Below are 17,907 nucleotides of genomic sequence, written 5' to 3'. Positions count from 1 at the left end.
GCAGGCCCGAGACCGCTGGGCCGCCGCGCGGCCCAGGCAGCCATCCAGCAGGCGGGCCGGGGTCTCCTTCCCCGTGGAGAGACCCCCTGCCCGCCCGGAAGCCACGGCTCAGCGCCGCCGCCTCCTTCTCCTCCGAGGCCGCCCCAGCATGCCCCTTGCCGCCCGCGCAGCAGAGGGGCCGGGCGCCGGGCGGAGAAGCGAAGCAGGCCCACGCATGCCGCCTTTGCCCCTGCAGAGAGTGGAGGGGCGGGGCGCAAGTCCGGCCTGCTCCTGCTCCTCCAGCGTTGCTGCTCAGGGTCCTAGAAGGACCCAGATTCGGGACTTTCCACGCTTCTCCGCAGCTGCTCCTCCGAGATGGGCTCAGGAGGAGCAGCTACGGAGAAGAGGCAGCAGCAGCAGCGCAGCCTCCACCCGCTTCCGCCGGCTCCTCTCGCTGGCTGGCTAAACCGGGACTTATAATGGTCCCGGTATAGCAAGCCCGGGAGGCGGGAATTGGGGCCCAAAAGAGGGACATTCCCGGCTGACCGGGACGATCTGGCCACCCTAGTAAAATGAGTACCCAGCTTGCTGGGAGGAACGTGTAGATGACTGGGGAAGGCAATGGCAAACCACCCCATAAAAAGTCTGCCGTGAAAACTTTGTGAAAGTAACGTCACCTCAGAGTCAAAAATGACTGGTGCTTGCACAGGGGACTACCTTTATATAAGGAAAGGCCGAAGATAAGGATTAACATTTGTTGATGTTTTGAGGCAAAACTTGTACAGTTTTATTTCTAGCATAGTGTTATGAAGTTCTGAGGTAAAAGTTGTACAGTTGTACTTCTAGCTTTTTCCAGCATCTTCAGATAGATGTCCTAATGAGGAAGAATTTATTTCTGACATTAACAGTAGTGACAGTTCCTTCAGTAGTTAGAACAACCAAGAAAGAGCTTGGCCAGAATAAAGAATCTGGAGTGTAGCAAGCAGGTGCTTTATAATGGAATACTGAAGTAAAAATAAACATTAGTATGCCAATTTTGCCAATGATATTTCCATTATAAATGCTATGCTAGGCTTTTAAAATAAAAGCCACAGTAAAATCTTAGATGACATTTCCTCCCTTGCATTTAGTTGTAAGAAATAAAGACAACAATCCTAAACAAGTCTACTGAGTATCCTACGCAGAAAGTATTGCTTGCACAGCAGATGATGTCTAGTTTTCTGTTATGGAGACTTTACTTTTTAAAACAAATATATTTTAGATTGTTATATATTTGATTTTATTTGTATCTCACGCATCTTCCACAGTGCTCAGAGGAGGAGGGGGAATAATTTATTGCAAATGGCCAAAGCCCATTACAATCTTGGGTGAAACTGTGAATACAGAAAACATATAAAGGAAATAACAATAAAAGCAAATTAGACAAAAATGGATTGTGAACAATAAAGATAAAAATTCCTAGCTCCTCAAATTAACAAAGACAACAACAACAAAAACACAAACCAAACCACAGCATGTTGGGCCACAATTTTTCATAATCTTCAAAGCATATAAGGAAACCATGAGTGACATGTGGGTCTACAATGGCTAGATGGCTTAGAATTTTCTTTGCCACTGTTCACCAAGCCTAGGTAAGACAGCCATAGGAAATTTGAATCTAGGTTACAAGTAAAGAGGACAGAACAAACATAGTGTAGGATCACACTTGTAATTTGCTGTGGTAGTCCCTCAGCTTAAAAACAGCTACTTCAGAAAGAGACACTACAGGGCAATCACACTGCACCCACGATAGGCACTGGCCATACACTCATGTAGAGGAGCATTTACACTGCTCCTGCATGAGCAGGACACATGAATGGCACAACCTAGCTGTTCAGATAGGAGGGAAACACACCGGGCATGCACTTCAGCAATTTGCTACTGGGAAGTTCCAAACTGACTAGGAGATAAGAGGCAGTTCCACTTCCCAAATAAATCAGATTTATCTTGCCTTCTAGTCTCAGAAGATATATGTAGCATATGTAGAATGATTTCCTATTTACTAGGGGAGAAGAGCCTGTCGTCTTCTGGTTCTGGCAGGTAGGGTCAGACCATCATTAAGTGCAATGATCAGTAAGGAAAGTAATAATTTCCAAATACATCCTCCAAAGCCCTATTCCAAAGAAAGAAAGAAAGAAAGAAAGAAAGAAAGAAAGAAAGAAAGAAAGAAAGAAAGAAAGAAAGAAAGAAAGAAAGAAAGAAAGAAAGAAAGAAAGAAAGAAAGAAAGAAAGAAAGAAAGAAAGAAAAAAGAAAGAAAAGGCATCATCCTTAAGGTTTGTTTCTACTGTCATGTCTTTGTGCCCCCATAAGCTAGGACAACCCCCAAACCCTATCAAAATATACTTAGTCTTTGAATTTTTGCATTTGCACTAACTGTACAACCTTCCTCTGTGACTGAGAATGCTGAGCGAACTATCTTCTGGTGGATCTTGCCAACTTTGGAGTCCAGCCCTCTTCCCCTGCCCCTCAGTTAATGTGGTCTGGGGAAGAGGCAGAGTCTTCTTTCACTAAGCGGGCAGTGTCACAGTCCATCTCAAGTGTAGCTTGTTCTCCTCCCTGAGTATATATTTCTGGAGTGCCATTTACTGTACGAGACCCAATTGAAATGTCTTGCCTGAATCCATCTGCAAGAAAAAGAAAGAGTTTTGAGCCATTTGCCTTGAGAGCAGGGCTTCCCTCACAAAATAGTGAAATGCAAATATGGACAGTTTATTTTATATTGTATTCTTTAATTATCTTTATAGGTTTGGTCAAGTTGTTTCAAAAATCTCTTTTAAAGATGAAGCCCCTGACAAAATACTAACTTTGATCATATCTAACTGGACCTCAGTGGTGACCTGGGGTTCTTTTTTTTTTTTTTTACTACAGTATAATGGGTCACTGGAAATGTGTTACGTTTGGCTGGAAGGTACTTTCCTTTTGTGCCTAAATGAAAATGAGCCATCATTAATCTTTCCCTCTTTCACAAATGCTTAGTAAGCCTTATTGCCTATGGTTGTTCAATTCAACTTTCATTGGTTTAAAACAGATAAAAAGAATGTGTTTTGTTTACCAGAGTGTTAAAATGTAGGTTTTTAATTGTCTTGAAACACATACATTTGATCCTCTGACTAGTAAAGAACAGAGCTATGAATAATTATGGATCTTCGAAGATCTCTAGGGAGGCAGCCAACAGAACTGAACTGAGTGCCATTATCATATAATAGCAGTAGGGCTGCCAGCACTGCCTCAGCTAATGCCAGATTTTGATCCTGGGGAGGATGGAGTTTGGGCAGGATGCTCTATGACAATGGTCTATGAATTTCCCCTAATCACTATGGTATAGATCATGGAGTCATAACAAAATTCTTAGAACATCGTTATTGTGGTCATTTCCTGACCATTTTCTTTTTCTCACACTTCTCAATTGCTCAAGGGTAGGGGATGCAGGGTGAGAGTGGGGGCTTACCTACCACAGGCAGGCAAATAGGAAACATAAATAGCAGGATTAATTAAAGCCACTAATGGCCATTACTTGGGCTTTTCTATAGTCATTGGCTTCCATGATCCTGGAGATTATCTGTCACAGTTATCCATTTGTTTGACAGAATTTCAGACTTGGAACCAATGTGGTTGGATAGTGTCAGGCTCTGTTCATTTATGATATTAATAAAAAGCTGTTACTAATCATAGTGAGTAATGCATAGAAATGCCTACTAACACAGAAGCTGGGGTAGAAAGGAGGGAGGGGGGAAGAGTAGAGAATAACTTCCCAGGAATATCAAAGGTTGCCAAGGTCTCTTTGATAGTATGTGCCAAATTCTCACCTCCTCTCCGGAGGCCCCAAGGACGTTGCCTCCAGGAAAAGTAACCACCAACTGAAAAGATAAGGGGGGGGGTGTGTTGGGAAAGGTCTCACATGCAAAGCAATTTTTTGTTTTGGGAATTAAGGGGTAGAAATGATTGCTTTGATGTAGAAGGTTAAATGACAACGGTTCGAGCTGATCTCCATCAGTTCCAATGCCTGCCTTGCTGGAGTAACTCTGAAGTATCCAATAAATGCAAATTTGTTTCAAAATACCAAGTCTGCTTATTTGTGAGCTTCAACGAACCCACACCTGACATTTTGGAACTGATCCCGAAGAAGGTTTATCAGTGCGGGTAACTTTGTAGTGGATGGCTGAAAAGGCACCCGACGACCGAGAACCTTCAGAACCAATTGACATCCCGGGATCCCTGGTACGGCACGTCACCAAGAGGAGGCTGCCAAATTAGGGGGAACGTGGCACATACAAGAACTCTTTATCACCCCGAAAGCATGGTACCCCCGCACCTCAACCACCCTGATGGACGAGGCCGCGATCCGGCGCGAGGCCATCCTCAACCGACCCGGACCGAAGGGGAACCCGGGGAGCAGCGGCGGTTCGCCACTGGGCACATATCAGGGGGAGCGATCCTCCACCCCGGAGGACCAGCAGCAGGGATCGGAGTTGGAAGACGAGGATGAGGGACCCTCCCCACGGGGCCCAGAGCCCGTGGAAACGCTGCAGGGAGAGATGTCCGCCCTAGCCTGAGACCTGAGATGGGAGATGAAGGAGAACATGGCCCTGATGCTTAAAGAGGTCCAGAAGCAGATCGACCAAACCTTGACCGAGGGTATCGGGAGATTGACCAGACCGCTGCCAGCAGCCCCTCCGGCCGCCCTGGCCAGGGCAGGAAGGTGAGCAAAGTCCCGCGAGCTGGATGCCACATTCAATGGGAACCCTGAGGGAGTGGAATAATTCATAATCCAGGCAACTAGCTACATGCGCTATTGGGGGGACACTTTCCCCGACGAATTCAGCCAAGTGGACTACTTGGGGTCGAAGATAAAAGGAGCTGCCCAGAGATGGTACGTGAGCCTGTACGAGACCAGAGGGCCTGAGCTAGACACCGTGGGGGGCTTCCTCCAAGCACTGCTGTTGCAGTACGAAGACCCTCTACAAGAGATGAGGGCCATCACCGCACTCCAGAGCCTGCAGCAAGGGACGATGTCCATCCGGGATTACACAGCAGAGTTCCGGACCCACTGCGCTAACATCCGGGGATGGAGCGAAATGATGAAAATAACGGCGTACCGACGGGGCCTGAATGCCAACCTGCTGGACCTGGGGCAAGCAAGACCCACCATGCTGATCGGGTGGATACAACTGGCGGGCGAGGTCGAGACCAACATGAAGATGGTGGCCCCCCAGCGCCAGCAGCAACAGGGGGGCAAAACCATGCGAGAGTCCAGACCAGGCGCAAAGCCCGAGACCAAAAAGGCAGTAACCCCCCTCTCGACCCGCAAGTGTTACCAGTGTGGGGACCCGGGCCACCTGGCAGCCAACTGCCCGTAGCCCCCTCTCTGCGGGCCCCCGGGACCCCCAAGCTGGGACCGGCGGGGGCCAAGAAGCCGACCAGACCTAAAGAGCAGAGCCAGAGCAGCACCGCCCTATTGATGGTGCTAGACGAGGATTCTATAATATTGGAAGACCTGGGAGAAGACCCCTGGAAGGCCGAGCCAGCAGGAAACGGGAGCGACCTGCACTGATGGGTGCCAGGCGGCAGGTCGTTGAAGTCACGGCACCACTGAGGGTGAGCATATCGGGCTCCCTTTTGTTTGTCCCATTGACTTTATTGAATGTGAAGCTGAAGAGGTTCGTGCATGCCAGAGCCCTTATAGATTCAGGGTGTACGAGGGAAATCATCACCCCCCGACTGGTAGAGATGCTAGAACTGCCCTGGGAACCCCTCCCCCGCCCGATCCAATTCTAACAAATGGACGGGACAGTGATGAAGGGTGAGCCCTGTGTGGAGGAGACCCAGAGGATCCCGGTGGGGATTGACGATCACTGGGACTTGGAAATATTCGTGATCGCCCCCTCCTCGTCCTTCGACCTAGTGCTCGGAGTGGGGTGGCTAGCCCGGCACCAACCGGACATCCAGTGGGGGGAACAGACCATAGACTTCACCGACAGGCACTGCAAGTCTCACCTCTGGTGGGAGCAATGGGGCCCCAAAGCCCAGCCGAACAACGAGAGGCTGTGCGTGTCCATCAAAGAAGTACAAAGCATCCCTCATGAGTACCGGGACCTGCAGGGGACGTTTAGCGAGGTTGAGGCTGACGAACTACCCCCCCCCCCCACAGAGACACAGATTGCACCATCGAACTAATCCCGGGCCAATCCCTCCCCAAAGCCAAGCTGTACTCCACGGGGTGGGCGGAGAAAGCGGATCTAAGGAAGTTCTTGGAAAAGAACCTCAAGCGGAGTTTCATCCGCCCCGCCACAGCGCCTCACGCCGCGCCGGTCCTCTTCAGGAAGAAGAAGGACGGGAGCCTTAGACTTTGCACTGACTTTAGTGGGATAAACGGGATCTCCATGTCCAACGCCTACCCGATCCCCCTAATTAAGGACTTGCTAAGCATCGTCTCAGAAGGGTCCATCTTTACCAAGCTGGACTTACGAGACGCCTACTTCTGAGTAAGAATTAAAGAGGGGGACGAGTGGAAGACAGCATTTAACACCCCCATGGGCCAGTTTGAGTACCTAGTGATGCCGTTCAGACTGCAAGGAGCCCCCGGGGTGTTTATGAACTTCATTAATGATGTGCTAAGGGAGTACCTGGATGACATAATTATTTATTCTAAGGACCTCCCCTCACATATAAAGCTGGTGAGGAAGGTCCTGACCACCCTATATCAGAACAAACTGTACGCTAAGCTGTCTAAGTGCAAGTTCCACAGAGAGAAACTGGATTACCTGGGGTTCAGGGTGTCCGGAAAAGGCTTGGCCATGGATCCAGCTAAAATACAAGCCGTGCTAGACTGGGAACCCCCGAGGACACGTAGACAGCTACAATCATTTCTCAGGTTCGCAAATTTCTATAGGTCGTTCATTCAGGGGTTCGCCAAAATGGCCCTGCCCCTCACCGACCTTCTAAAGACAAAGGGGAAGGGACTGGATGCTAAAAAACCGGGCGCCAAACTAACATGGACCCAGGAATGCCAGAGGGCGTTCGACACTCTTAAGAGACTATTCACGAGCGAATCGGTGTTAGTGCACCCTGATGAACATAAGCCCTTTGTGGTTCAATGTGACGCTTCTGACGTGGCCATAGGAGCCATACTAATGCAGAAAGATAAGGGGGGCCAACTGCGGCCATGCCATATATCTCTAAAAAATTTTCACAAGAGCAGCGCAACTGGTCATTGTGGGACAAGGAAGCGTTTGCAGTGACTTTTGCGTTAAAAACTTGGAGGTCCTGGTTGGAGGGAGCGCGAGTGCCTTTTGAGATTTGGACAGACCACAAAAATCTGGAAGTGCTCACGGGGCGCCGTAAACTAACAGGGAAGCAAATCAGGGGGGTGGGCTTCTTTGCCAAGTTTGACTTCACCCTGCGGCACATCCCCGGAGCAAAGAATTTCCTAGCTGACGCTCTCTCGAGGCTCCCGCAGCACGAAAGCCAGCGAGAGGAAATAATATACTCGCTAATACCCCCGGAAGCGGTGGCTGGGGTGGTGCAAACCTGATCAAAGGCGAAACCCAAGGAACCGGGTCCCTGGGGGGGAAATAGGCTGATAGTGGAAAGCAAGAAGGAGGGAGAGGGACGGCCAGACGGACTGTTGAAGGGTGAGGGGGGGTTCTGGTACTACGAGGGAAAACTGTACGTTCCCAAGAACTTGCAGCTGGAGGTCTTGCAACACTGCCACACTAACAAGCTTTCCGGTCACTTTGGCTACGTAAAAACCTTCCACCTGGTGAACCGGCAGTTCTGGTGGCCCCAGATGAAAAAGGACATTTCCGACTTTCTGCAGACCTGCCCAACCTGCCTCATGGATAAAAGAAGGGGGGGGGGGGTAAAGTGCCTGGGCAACTGCAGCCCCTCCCCACGGTGGAGAGGCCCTGGTCTGTGGTGTCAATGGACTTTATTGTAGAATTGCCCCCTTCTCAAGGGCGGACGGACATGTTTTCTAAGCAAGCTCACTTCGTCCCGTGCTGCAAACTACCCACGGCTAAGGAATTAGCGTACCTATTCTTCCTGCACATGGTTTGGGTCTACTCCTTCCCTGATAATGTCATTAGCGACTGCGGGCCGCAGTTCGTTGCCAACTTCTGGCGGGAGTTTTGCAAATTGGCGGGAATGGAGCAAGGACTAAGCTCAGTTTACTACCCGCAAACTGACAGACAAAGTGAGCGGGTGAATGGGCTTTTAGAACAATACTTAAGGTGCTACATAAACTTCCAACAGTCCAATTGGGTGGAGCTGCTACTATTTGCCGAGTATGGATATAACAATAGCCCTCACAGTTCCACCAAAATGACTCCATTCCAGGCGATTAATGGTTATGAGGGGAAGCCGTTCCCTTCGCTGCCAGGGGGGGGGGGCGGACGACTCCAAGCCCACAGACAGTCAGCAATGGTGGGGCCGCCTGGAGAAAACTTGGAAAGTGATCCAGGAAAACCTAGTGATAGCAAAAAAGGATTATAAAGCTCAGTTTGACAAAAAGCACAGCCCCGGCTGGGATTTCAAAGTGGGGGAGACTGTGTTCCTTTCAACTAAGAACTTACCGTTACCCCAAGCTTCCAGGAAACCGGCTTACAAATTCCTGGGGCCATTCAAAATAAAGAGAGTGATCAACCAAGTGACTGTAGAACTGGACTTGCCCAAACTGTTTAGTAAAGTGCACCCTGTTTTCCATTGCAGCCTTTTGCGTTGAGATCCGGGTGGGTCGAGGTGGCATCCTCGTGGCCCGGAGCCCAAGCCCATCTTGGTGAAGGGGCAAAAGCACCACGAAGTCAAAGAGATCCTGGACTCTAAGATCCAGAGGGGGGTGCTTTACTATTTAGTGCGCTGGCGCTACTTCCCGCCCCGCAGCAATGAATGGGTTAAAACTTCTGACCTAAACGCTCCGCAACTGCTTAAGCAATTTTACCTACTGCACCCAGACAAACCCCGAGCAAGAGCTTGGGGGGGGCAGTATGTCAGGCTATATTAATAAAAAGCTGTTACTAATCATAGTGAGTAATGCATAGAAATGCCTACTAACACAGAAGCTGGGGTAGCAAGGAGGGAGGGGGAAGAGTAGAGAATAACTTCCCAGAAATATCAAAGGTTGCCAAGGTCTCTTTGAAGTAGACAGTATGTGCCAAATTCTCACCTCCTCTCCGGAGGCCCCAAGGACGTTGCCTCCGGGAAAAGTAACCACCAACTGAAAAGATAAGGGGGGGGGAGTGTTGGGAAAAGTCTCACATGCAAAGCAACCTTTTGTTTTGGGAATTAAGGGGTAGAAATGATTGCTTTGATGTAGAAGGTTAAATGACAACGGTTCGAGCTGATCTCCATCAGTTCCAATGCCTGCCTTGCTGGAGTAACTCTGAAGTATCCAATAAATGCAACTTTGTTTCAAAATACCAAGTCTGCTTATTTGTGAGTGTCAGACATGTAATTTAGCTTATCTATTATACTGAATCTATGTAACTGCTTGACATGACTAACTCCATTTTGTAACCTGCTATGTGACCCCTGCCTTCTACTAACCCTGGGAACAGAATCTTGCATTTTAATTCAAAGCAACTAGTAACCACAAAGGGAGGAATTTCACACTGGGCATAAAGAACATTTGGAGCCTTTGAAGTTAGCATGCCCAAGGTAACCAGCGGGGTTCCTTCCCTGGGAAGGAGATAAGGGCGCCTGGGAAGCGTCAACTGTCTCCAGTGGTGTGAGAATGGTTTTATTGTTATGTTTAATCACAATGTACAAAAGCCCAGGGCTCAGCGTTGGAAGTTATCAAACTCAACTTGCTTCTAACCTGACTGCTTGTTCTCAAATAAATGGATTAATTTTGCAACAAAATGATTCATTCTTGTTTGAAGTTCCACGTCTGACAGTGAGCTTCAATGAACCCACGCCTGACAGATAGTCCTCAACATATTGTAGACTTCTTGTTCCCTCCACTTGTCCCTTTCCATCTTTTTGTACGGATATGACATTTATTGGCAATGAAGCATCTTAAGTATTTCAGTATGACAAACTGAAGTTTAGACAAATTGTACTTTCTAGTGGTGGTACTTTTTAAAAAATAATCTGGTGCTGAATAATTTTTTGAAAAAATACTATGCATGATGGAATTAAACACTTCCTCTTTATTTTTCTTTCTTTATTTTTTTTTATTCTGATTGTGATGTGTAAAAAAAGATTGAACCATGACTGGGATTTAGGAGAATGTTGTTTTTTGTCTCAATAAATATTTTATTTAAAACATTTTTATCCTACCTATCCATAAATATTCTTGAGGCAGCTTACAAAAAAAAAATAAGGAAATAAAATGTTATAAGCAAAACCAGCTGTATAGTGGGTATCAAACCAGTAATAGTTTGTTAACAGGAAAAAAAAGTACCATTGCAAAAATCATAAATAGCAACAGCTACCGTGTTTCCTCGAAAATAAGACACTGTCTTATATTTGTTTTTTTTCTCAAGAAGACACACTAGGACTTATTTTCAGGGATGTCTTATTTTTTATTAAGTATGATACAACAATCTACATTTATTCAAATACAGTTTAGTCATCTTCTGGAATATTGTCATAACTCTCCAGACCCGGAATTCCATCCTGAATTTTTTGCGACGCCCATCACTAGGTCTTATTATCGGGGTAGGGCTTATATTTAACAAATGCATAGAAATCCTGCTAGGGCTTATTTTTTGGGTAGGTCTTATTTTCAGGGGAACATGGTAGGCATCAGATTAAAATACTCTTTAAAATACCCCTTAGGGCATAAAACTAAAAACAGTACTGTAGGAGGACGCAAAACTTCAAAAAAGGAAAAGGTTCATCTAAAAGCCTGGGGAAATAAATGTGTTTTTACCTACCCCTTAAAATATATCAAGTTTGGTTGTAAACCTGTGGGGAGAGGGAGTTCCAGAGTTCCAATACCAGCAGAAAGCCCAAACAATGGAGTGAAATGTACTCTTACCCTACCACTCTACTGAGTAAAGGTTTTTTGAAATATATAATGGCCAATATATATATATATATATAGATGAAAGTTACTTAGGATGGAGATACACCCCAGTGGGATCAATTAAGGGACTCCACTTTTCCTTTTGCTCCAAGTGTGAAGCCTTGCTGTGATCTAAGAAGCCTGTACAGAGTCCCTTAATTGATCCCACTGGGGTGTATCTCCATCCTAAGTAACTTTCATCTAGTTTAAGTGACTATTCCTCCAATAAGACTCTGTTATATGAGGTGCTGATTTAGGTATTATTATAGAAAAGCAAGGAAGGGTTAAGATTGGGAATGCTGCACATACCATTTGTGCCAAAAATTGAGTCCCTCTAGCCCAATTGAAGAGACTCAACAGCCAGAGTTCCAAGTGAGTTGATCTGGAGATTCCTTTATTACCACCAGTGGCAGGAGGAAAACCCGTATCTTTCTATACTACCATCCTTCCTGCATTTTTCCTCAACCTATCTTTACAAAACATGACATATTTATACAATTTCTGATAACAAAGCAGGTCTCGTTGATTGGTTACAAATCCTCACTCTTGGCCTTTTGTGGTATCTCATTGGCTTAAAGAAACCCGTTTCTACCAGGGTGAGGTAATTCCTTGGTGATTTCTTTGTTCTCCAGTCCCCATCTCCCATCCTTCTGGCATCTAGTATCTGCCCGGTTTCTGGTTTTGTTCCAAAGAATGTGTTAGTAAATACAATCTCCACTGCGTGGGCGAGATGGCTCCTTTCAGACTAGGAGGTCCTTTCTTGAGGCAGGGAGAAAAGCTTTCCTTATCAAAGGATGCTAACAGAACTTTGATAATGTTCTCTTGCTAGAAAAATGTACTTTGAGATATGTAAGCACTCTAATAGAAGCCTACTGTCCATTGTTAGGACCTTGGAACCAAATCATGGCAAAGGCCCTATATACTTTTAAGACAAGTTCAGCAAATATAATACTCTAAATGTAATGGTTTTGTTACAACTGTAAAGGCAGATTAGTGCAAATGAGTTCTATAATCAGGATTAGTGCAATTCTATTTGGCACTCTGTCCATGCTCTAATGCAAATCTGAATTTACATTCTACAGGAAGGACATGGTCTTGTGACAGCACAAATTTCTCTCTAGCAAAAAATCTAGTTAGGATAGGAAAGCCTTTGGATACTGAGTCAGGGGATAACAAGTGCAAAAGTAATCTGTCTTCCTTACCATGTCTACGAGTAAAGGGAAATGCCACAAATGATCTTCCCGTCCTCTTTCTTCGCAGGTAGAAAAAGGACAAACCAATAATCAGGGCAACAGCAGCCAGTACCAGAACCACAGCAATAATTACAGAAGAACCTGCGGGGAAAGAAGTGAGATTCATAGGGCAGAAGAGGTATTAGCTCCCCTAACTGCTATGACAACTGCTTTCGGTGCTGTTTTTAGAAATGGGGGCATCCATCTGTCCCCTTCCATCTTCTCCAGAGACACTTCATGTATTTGTGTTGTTATTACCCTGAGTGGGCTACAGGATTCTGCCAGCAATGTCCAAAATAGCTGTGAACAATGAGGTAAAGTGAGTCATACCTTCTACCTAGAGCAATGGACAGTGGAAGCAGTAGATTGGTCTGGAGGCCACATGTGACTCTTAAGTGGGTGGTTGCTGCTGGGGATGTTAAGCAGCCTTTTGACCCATACCAGTGGCTGTGGTAGAGAGTGTTTCCCACCACTAATCACTCAACATTACCAGGGACACATTGTATTTGTGTGTGTATGTGGGGGGGTTCCTCCCCTGACTGTCTGTGATTAGGCAGTGAGACTTACAGCCTGAGGCCAGAACAGCTGCAGCCAAAGAGGGAAATCTCACTCACTATTTGGAGTATTGACTAACAGTGATAGATTGATCTAAAGAGGTTGCAGACAGCAGCTATGCATCACCTTCTTGAGGCCAAGAGTGCCATCGGGACAGAAACCAAGGTCAAATGGTTGAAGGACAACTTGCAGCAGATTAATTTCGACAGGATGGAGGTGATGCCTTAACCTTGAGACTGGACTATTGTAATGCACTGTAGCTGCCCTTGAAAATAACATGGACGCTTCAGTTGGTGCAGAATGCTAAATTGTTGACTGTGACTAAGCATACTGCACATATTTCCTTAAGTTTAAGATAATCACACTTGCTGCCAGTTTGCTTAATTATTCAATTCAAGGGCACTTCAAGACATAAGGCTCTCTTCTCTGTGGGATAATCTCTACACATACAGGAGCTCTGAGCATCAAATCAGGAATCATCTATTTCTTCTCTCAGGAACTATTTCTGCTGGGGCTTTCTTAGCAGCTGCTGCTATTCCATGAAGTAATCCCTCTGAGGATGAGAGGAAGGGCCCAACCTTGCAAAGATTCCAGAAACTCTTTAAAATGGGGCTTTTCTGACTTGCTTTTTCTATTTTTTTTTAAATCTGCTTTGCATTCATTTATCTTTGATTTGTAGAGTTAGAGTATCTGGCAGTACAGTGTATGGATTTCATTGTAAAACAATAAGCAGGAATAACACACCCCCCCCCCCAAAAAAGAAAAAATAGTTAAGCTGTAGAAGAGAAACAGACCAGTGGCATGACCCAGTACAAAATAGCTCTTTACAACCCTTCTTGCTCTCTTCTCTTTGCATCTAGTATTCCAAATTCCCACAAAGCTTTCATTAAATCTTCATTCTTGTATATCTAGTCCTATAACTTAATTGTCCATAGCAAACAACTATTAACTATGCTGGCTTTGCTACCCAATCCACAAATGCCCTTAAGAGAATGGGCCAAATTGCACAAGTACCTGTTTTTCCTTCACACACTGCTCCTGCATAGGAACCACAGATGCACTTTTTGGAACCGGTGGGCATAGCCTGGCATTGAATGAGGGATGACTCTTGTCCAGTGCATTTCATCTCATCCAACAAGGCTGCCCCTGTAGGCATGCCATATGTGGTGCCCACTGGTGCAGACACTGCTGCTCCACAGCCCAGGTGCCGGCATGCCACCGTGGCCTCCGTAAGATCCCAGCCAGAGTCGCCAATAGAAACCCAGGAGCCATTATGCTCCAGCTCTACTCGCCCAGCACAGGAATTAGGGCCACCAGCCAATCGCACCTGGAAAAGACCTGGAAAAATAAGGGGAAGAGAGACAAATTATGTTCCCAGTTTGTGCAATATGTGGAGCCTGTCCCAATCACATTCAGTTGGATCTAATTTAAAATACAACCCCAAAATCACTCAACACTTATATCTGGAATTTGTGTAATAAAGAAAATAATCAAGAATGTGTTGCTTTAAAGTGTTCAAAGCTCATATATGATCTCAGTAATGGGACATCTTTTGACATAGTCCACTACCAGCACTTCCAGCAGTAAACTGCTGGTAAAGTTACTCCTGATCGCTGAGAAATCACAGCATGAACCCATACATGAACTCGGCATGAGTCTGTAGTTTTGTTTGTTATGAATTATTCTCTTTATATAATTAATAAAATGTCATCTATGTACATGGCTTGAGAAACATGTAATATTTGACAGTGTCAGGGAAAACCAACAAAAAGGAGAAATGGGAAAAAGTGGAAAGCAAAGAGTAATTTAACAATGAATGTGAGCAAATGCAGGTATGTAGGCTTTGTTTTGCTGAGGTTTAATCAAATATTGCATAGAAAAGTGTACATTGAGGGGAAGCTGAAATGGAGGAAATTATGTTAGAGATCCCTAATCCTTTGGTGTAGTGGTCAAGTGTGTGGACTTTGGTGTAGTGGTTAAGTGTGTGGCCAGTTTGCTGTAGTGGTTAAGTGCGTGGACTCTTATCTGGGAGAACCAGGTTTGATTCCCCACTCCTCCACTTGCACCTGCTGGAATGGCCTTGGGTTAGCCATAGCTATTGCAGGACTTGTCCTTGAAAGGGCAGCTGCTGTGAGAGCCCGCTCAGCCCCACCCACCTCACAGGGTGTCTGTTGTGGGGAGAGAAGATATAGGATATTGTAAGTCGCTCTGAGTCTCTGATTCAGGAAGAAGGGCGGGGTATAAATCTGCAATTCTTCTTCAATTCTTCTTCTTTGGCAGAACTAAAAACTAAACAGCCCCTCCCAGCCAAGCTGGCATCACCAGCATTCAGGCTGGGGGCCATTAGTTGCCGGTCCAGAAGGAGGAGGGGGCTTACGGCTGATCCCGGGCATCCAGGAGCTTGCTCTGGGTGTGGTGTTGGGGCTATATAAGCCCCGGCCCTGCCCAGAAGCACGCAGTTTGTTTTTTGGCTCTCTGGAAGGGCAGCGCTTGCGAGGTGCTTTACCTGGGCGAGGCTGCAGGGCGTTTGGAAGTGCAGCGGTCCCGCGAGGCGTGAGCGGCGGTGATCTCGGAGGTCCCGGGTCCTTGCGGCACGAGGCTCAATTTGCTGGGTATCTGGGCCTGGGTGGCCCTGGACGGTGGTGTCTGCAGGGGTGTTTGGGTGGGCATTCATAGACCCCCCCTCCCCTTTTCATCTCATATGGCAGGGATTAAGAGTGGGTCCTTTCCCCCCTCCACCCCTATTGTCATAGTATCTGGAAGCAAGGGGGTTGTTTGGTTGGGGAGTGCTTGATTTCCTGCCCCCTCCCCACCCTCACTCCTCGCTCCCCCCTCACCCCCTGGTCTTAGTCTACTTGTGTGGCACAGTGGTAGGGTCAGTGGGGTGAGTGTGTGAAGTATTCATAAGCTAAGGGTCTATAGGGGGAAGGTCGCTTCTTAGTGAGCTTGGGGCTGTTGAGGTCCGTGTGGTGTTTTCTCGGGTTCACCAGTATGGCTCCGAAGAAGGGCCAGGGCACCTCTAGAGGTAAGCAACCTGCCAGGCTGCTCAGGGGCGGGGTCAACAACCCGGCCCCACTTGACGTGGGTCAAGAGGCTCAGGTAAGGCAAGCTATTATGGGTCAATTGGAGGCGTTGGAGCAGCAGAGAGCTGCTGCAGGAGCCCCCATATGCGAAGTGCATCGCAGAGCAACGGGGCATTCATCGCGATTGACTTTTGAGAAGGAGGTACTGGCCCGTATTTCTGCATTACAGGGTGGAGCGCCCGGGGTTGACACATGAGCAGCCGGTCAATGAGCCCTTGGATATCGGGGCGGTGGGAGATGTCGTACAGCAGACTCCAGCGGTGGCAGTGGCGGTTAACCCCCCGGGTGATGTTGGTAAGCACTTGTTACAACAACAGCCTCAGGCATGGCCTTGGGGCCCATCACAATTCTTGTCTCCTCCAACGACAGCGGTGGGAGCACCGGTGATTCCAGGGCAGAGTGGACCTTTGGTACCCCAATGTGTGGCAGGGCTGTCATGGGCTTGGGGTACCCCTTGTGTATTGCCACAAGGCCAAAGTGGGGGGGGAGGGTTCTGTTTCACAGGCCTCTGGGCAGGTAGCCACCCCGGCTGCATCACAGAGTGCCCCAGCACAACAGGCCCTGCCTGGGGTGCTGCCTTGGGGTGGGCAACAGCAGTTACAGATGTATGGTGGGTGGCCGGGTTATCAGCGGGGTATGTAAAGTTACCCCCCAAATCCTTATGGGTCCATACCTTTTCATGTGCTTCCATATGGCAACACGGCGTTGCCATTGGGGGATCATCTGTCGTGGCTATATGTGAAAAGATTTTGAGGGGTGAAAACGTGAATGTTTTCAGTCTCCTCTTTAGGGAATTAGAAAAGAAGGATAAGGAAGAGCTGGATGATAAGGAAAAGGAAAAGCTGAAGCACAGAAAAGTGGACAGAACTTGGGCGAATTGGCTACCCGGCTTCCTTATCTATGCGGGTGTCATAGCAAGGGCGCAACCTTTTCACGCAGCCGCGCTTTTCCAGTATTTTTACATAGTGTACCGTGCATACACTGATTTTGTCGGTGCAGCTTGGTTGCAATATGATGAGGCCTTTTGGATGAGGGCCGCTGTCAACCCGGGGCTGCCTTGGGACCAGATTAATCAGCAACTTTGACTGCAGTTGATGTCCCTGCCAAAGCCAAATTTAGGTGATAGGTCAGATAGTGGACACTTGGTGCATAAGCAACAGCTTGCTGCAGGGGCCCGCAGTACGGCGGGCCAGTCGGTTCAACCCCGGCTGTTATGTTGGGAATTCACATCAAAGGGCGTGTGCTCCAGAAAGCCCTATAAATTTAAGCATGAGTGCCCTCTCTGTGGTGAGTCACACGCCTTCTCAGCTTGCAGCCGGTCAAAACCCAGGGCAGGTGTTAAATGCCCCGGTGGGGGGGGGGGGGCAACCAGCAGCCACCTGGTAAAGGGGCCCAGCCCCATTCATCTGAAGGTACTCAGTAGGTTGCTTGGTAGATATCCACATAAAGCTGATAGAGAGTATTTATGGGAGGGTTTTTCTTTCAGGTTCCAGATTCCATACATGGGTCCTAGGGTACCTTGTTTGGCTCCCAATCTCCATTCGGTGGTAGGTATGGAGCATGTGGTTAGGGCAAAAATAGCCAAAGGGTGTCTGGCGGGGAGGGTCTTAGGACCCTTCGAGGCTCCGCCAGTGCCTGCTTTACAAGTATCCCCCTTGGGGGTGGTGCCCAAGAAGGCGCCAGGGGAATACCATTTGATACACTATTTGTCCTACCCCAAGGGTGCATCAGTGAACGATGCCATTCCTGATGCTTTATGTTTGGTACGGTACACTTCATTTGACCAAGCGGTCAAAGTAGTTCGGGGGTGTGGTGTTGGGGCTGAGACGGTGAAATGCGACATTAAGTCGGCATTTCGCCTCTTGCCAGTTCACCTGGAGGATTTTGAGCTTCTGGGCTTCAGTTTTGAAGGAAAGTTTTACATGGACAGGGCTTGAGCATTTCAGTTCCTTTATGGAATGGGCTCTGCAGGATAGGTCGGGGCTAGGTGACACGGCACATTACCTGGACGAC

At 47.4% G+C, this 17,907-nt stretch overlaps 1 protein-coding gene across 1 annotated transcript in view; it reads right to left on the bottom strand.

Moving 5' to 3' along the window:
- Positions 1–1,234: 1,234 nt before the first annotated feature.
- Positions 1,235–17,907, bottom strand: part of LOC132584532 (deleted in malignant brain tumors 1 protein-like) — a 58,990-nt gene continuing 42,317 nt past the window's right edge. Inside the window, exons 11-13 of the mRNA XM_060256436.1 lie at positions 13,826–14,149; positions 12,227–12,358; positions 1,235–2,643 (exon numbers count right to left, since the gene is read on the bottom strand). Coding sequence (XP_060112419.1) covers positions 2,486–2,643; positions 12,227–12,358; positions 13,826–14,149 — 614 coding nt within the window. The 3' untranslated portion in view covers positions 1,235–2,485. The remainder of the gene's footprint in view (positions 2,644–12,226; positions 12,359–13,825; positions 14,150–17,907) is intronic.

The sequence above is a fragment of the Heteronotia binoei genome, chromosome 15 (assembly GCF_032191835.1).
Source record: "Heteronotia binoei isolate CCM8104 ecotype False Entrance Well chromosome 15, APGP_CSIRO_Hbin_v1, whole genome shotgun sequence".
Lineage (NCBI taxonomy): Eukaryota > Metazoa > Chordata > Lepidosauria > Squamata > Gekkonidae > Heteronotia > Heteronotia binoei.
The sequence above is the reverse complement of the archived record's forward strand: the minus strand, read 5'-3'. Positions and strand labels throughout refer to the sequence as shown.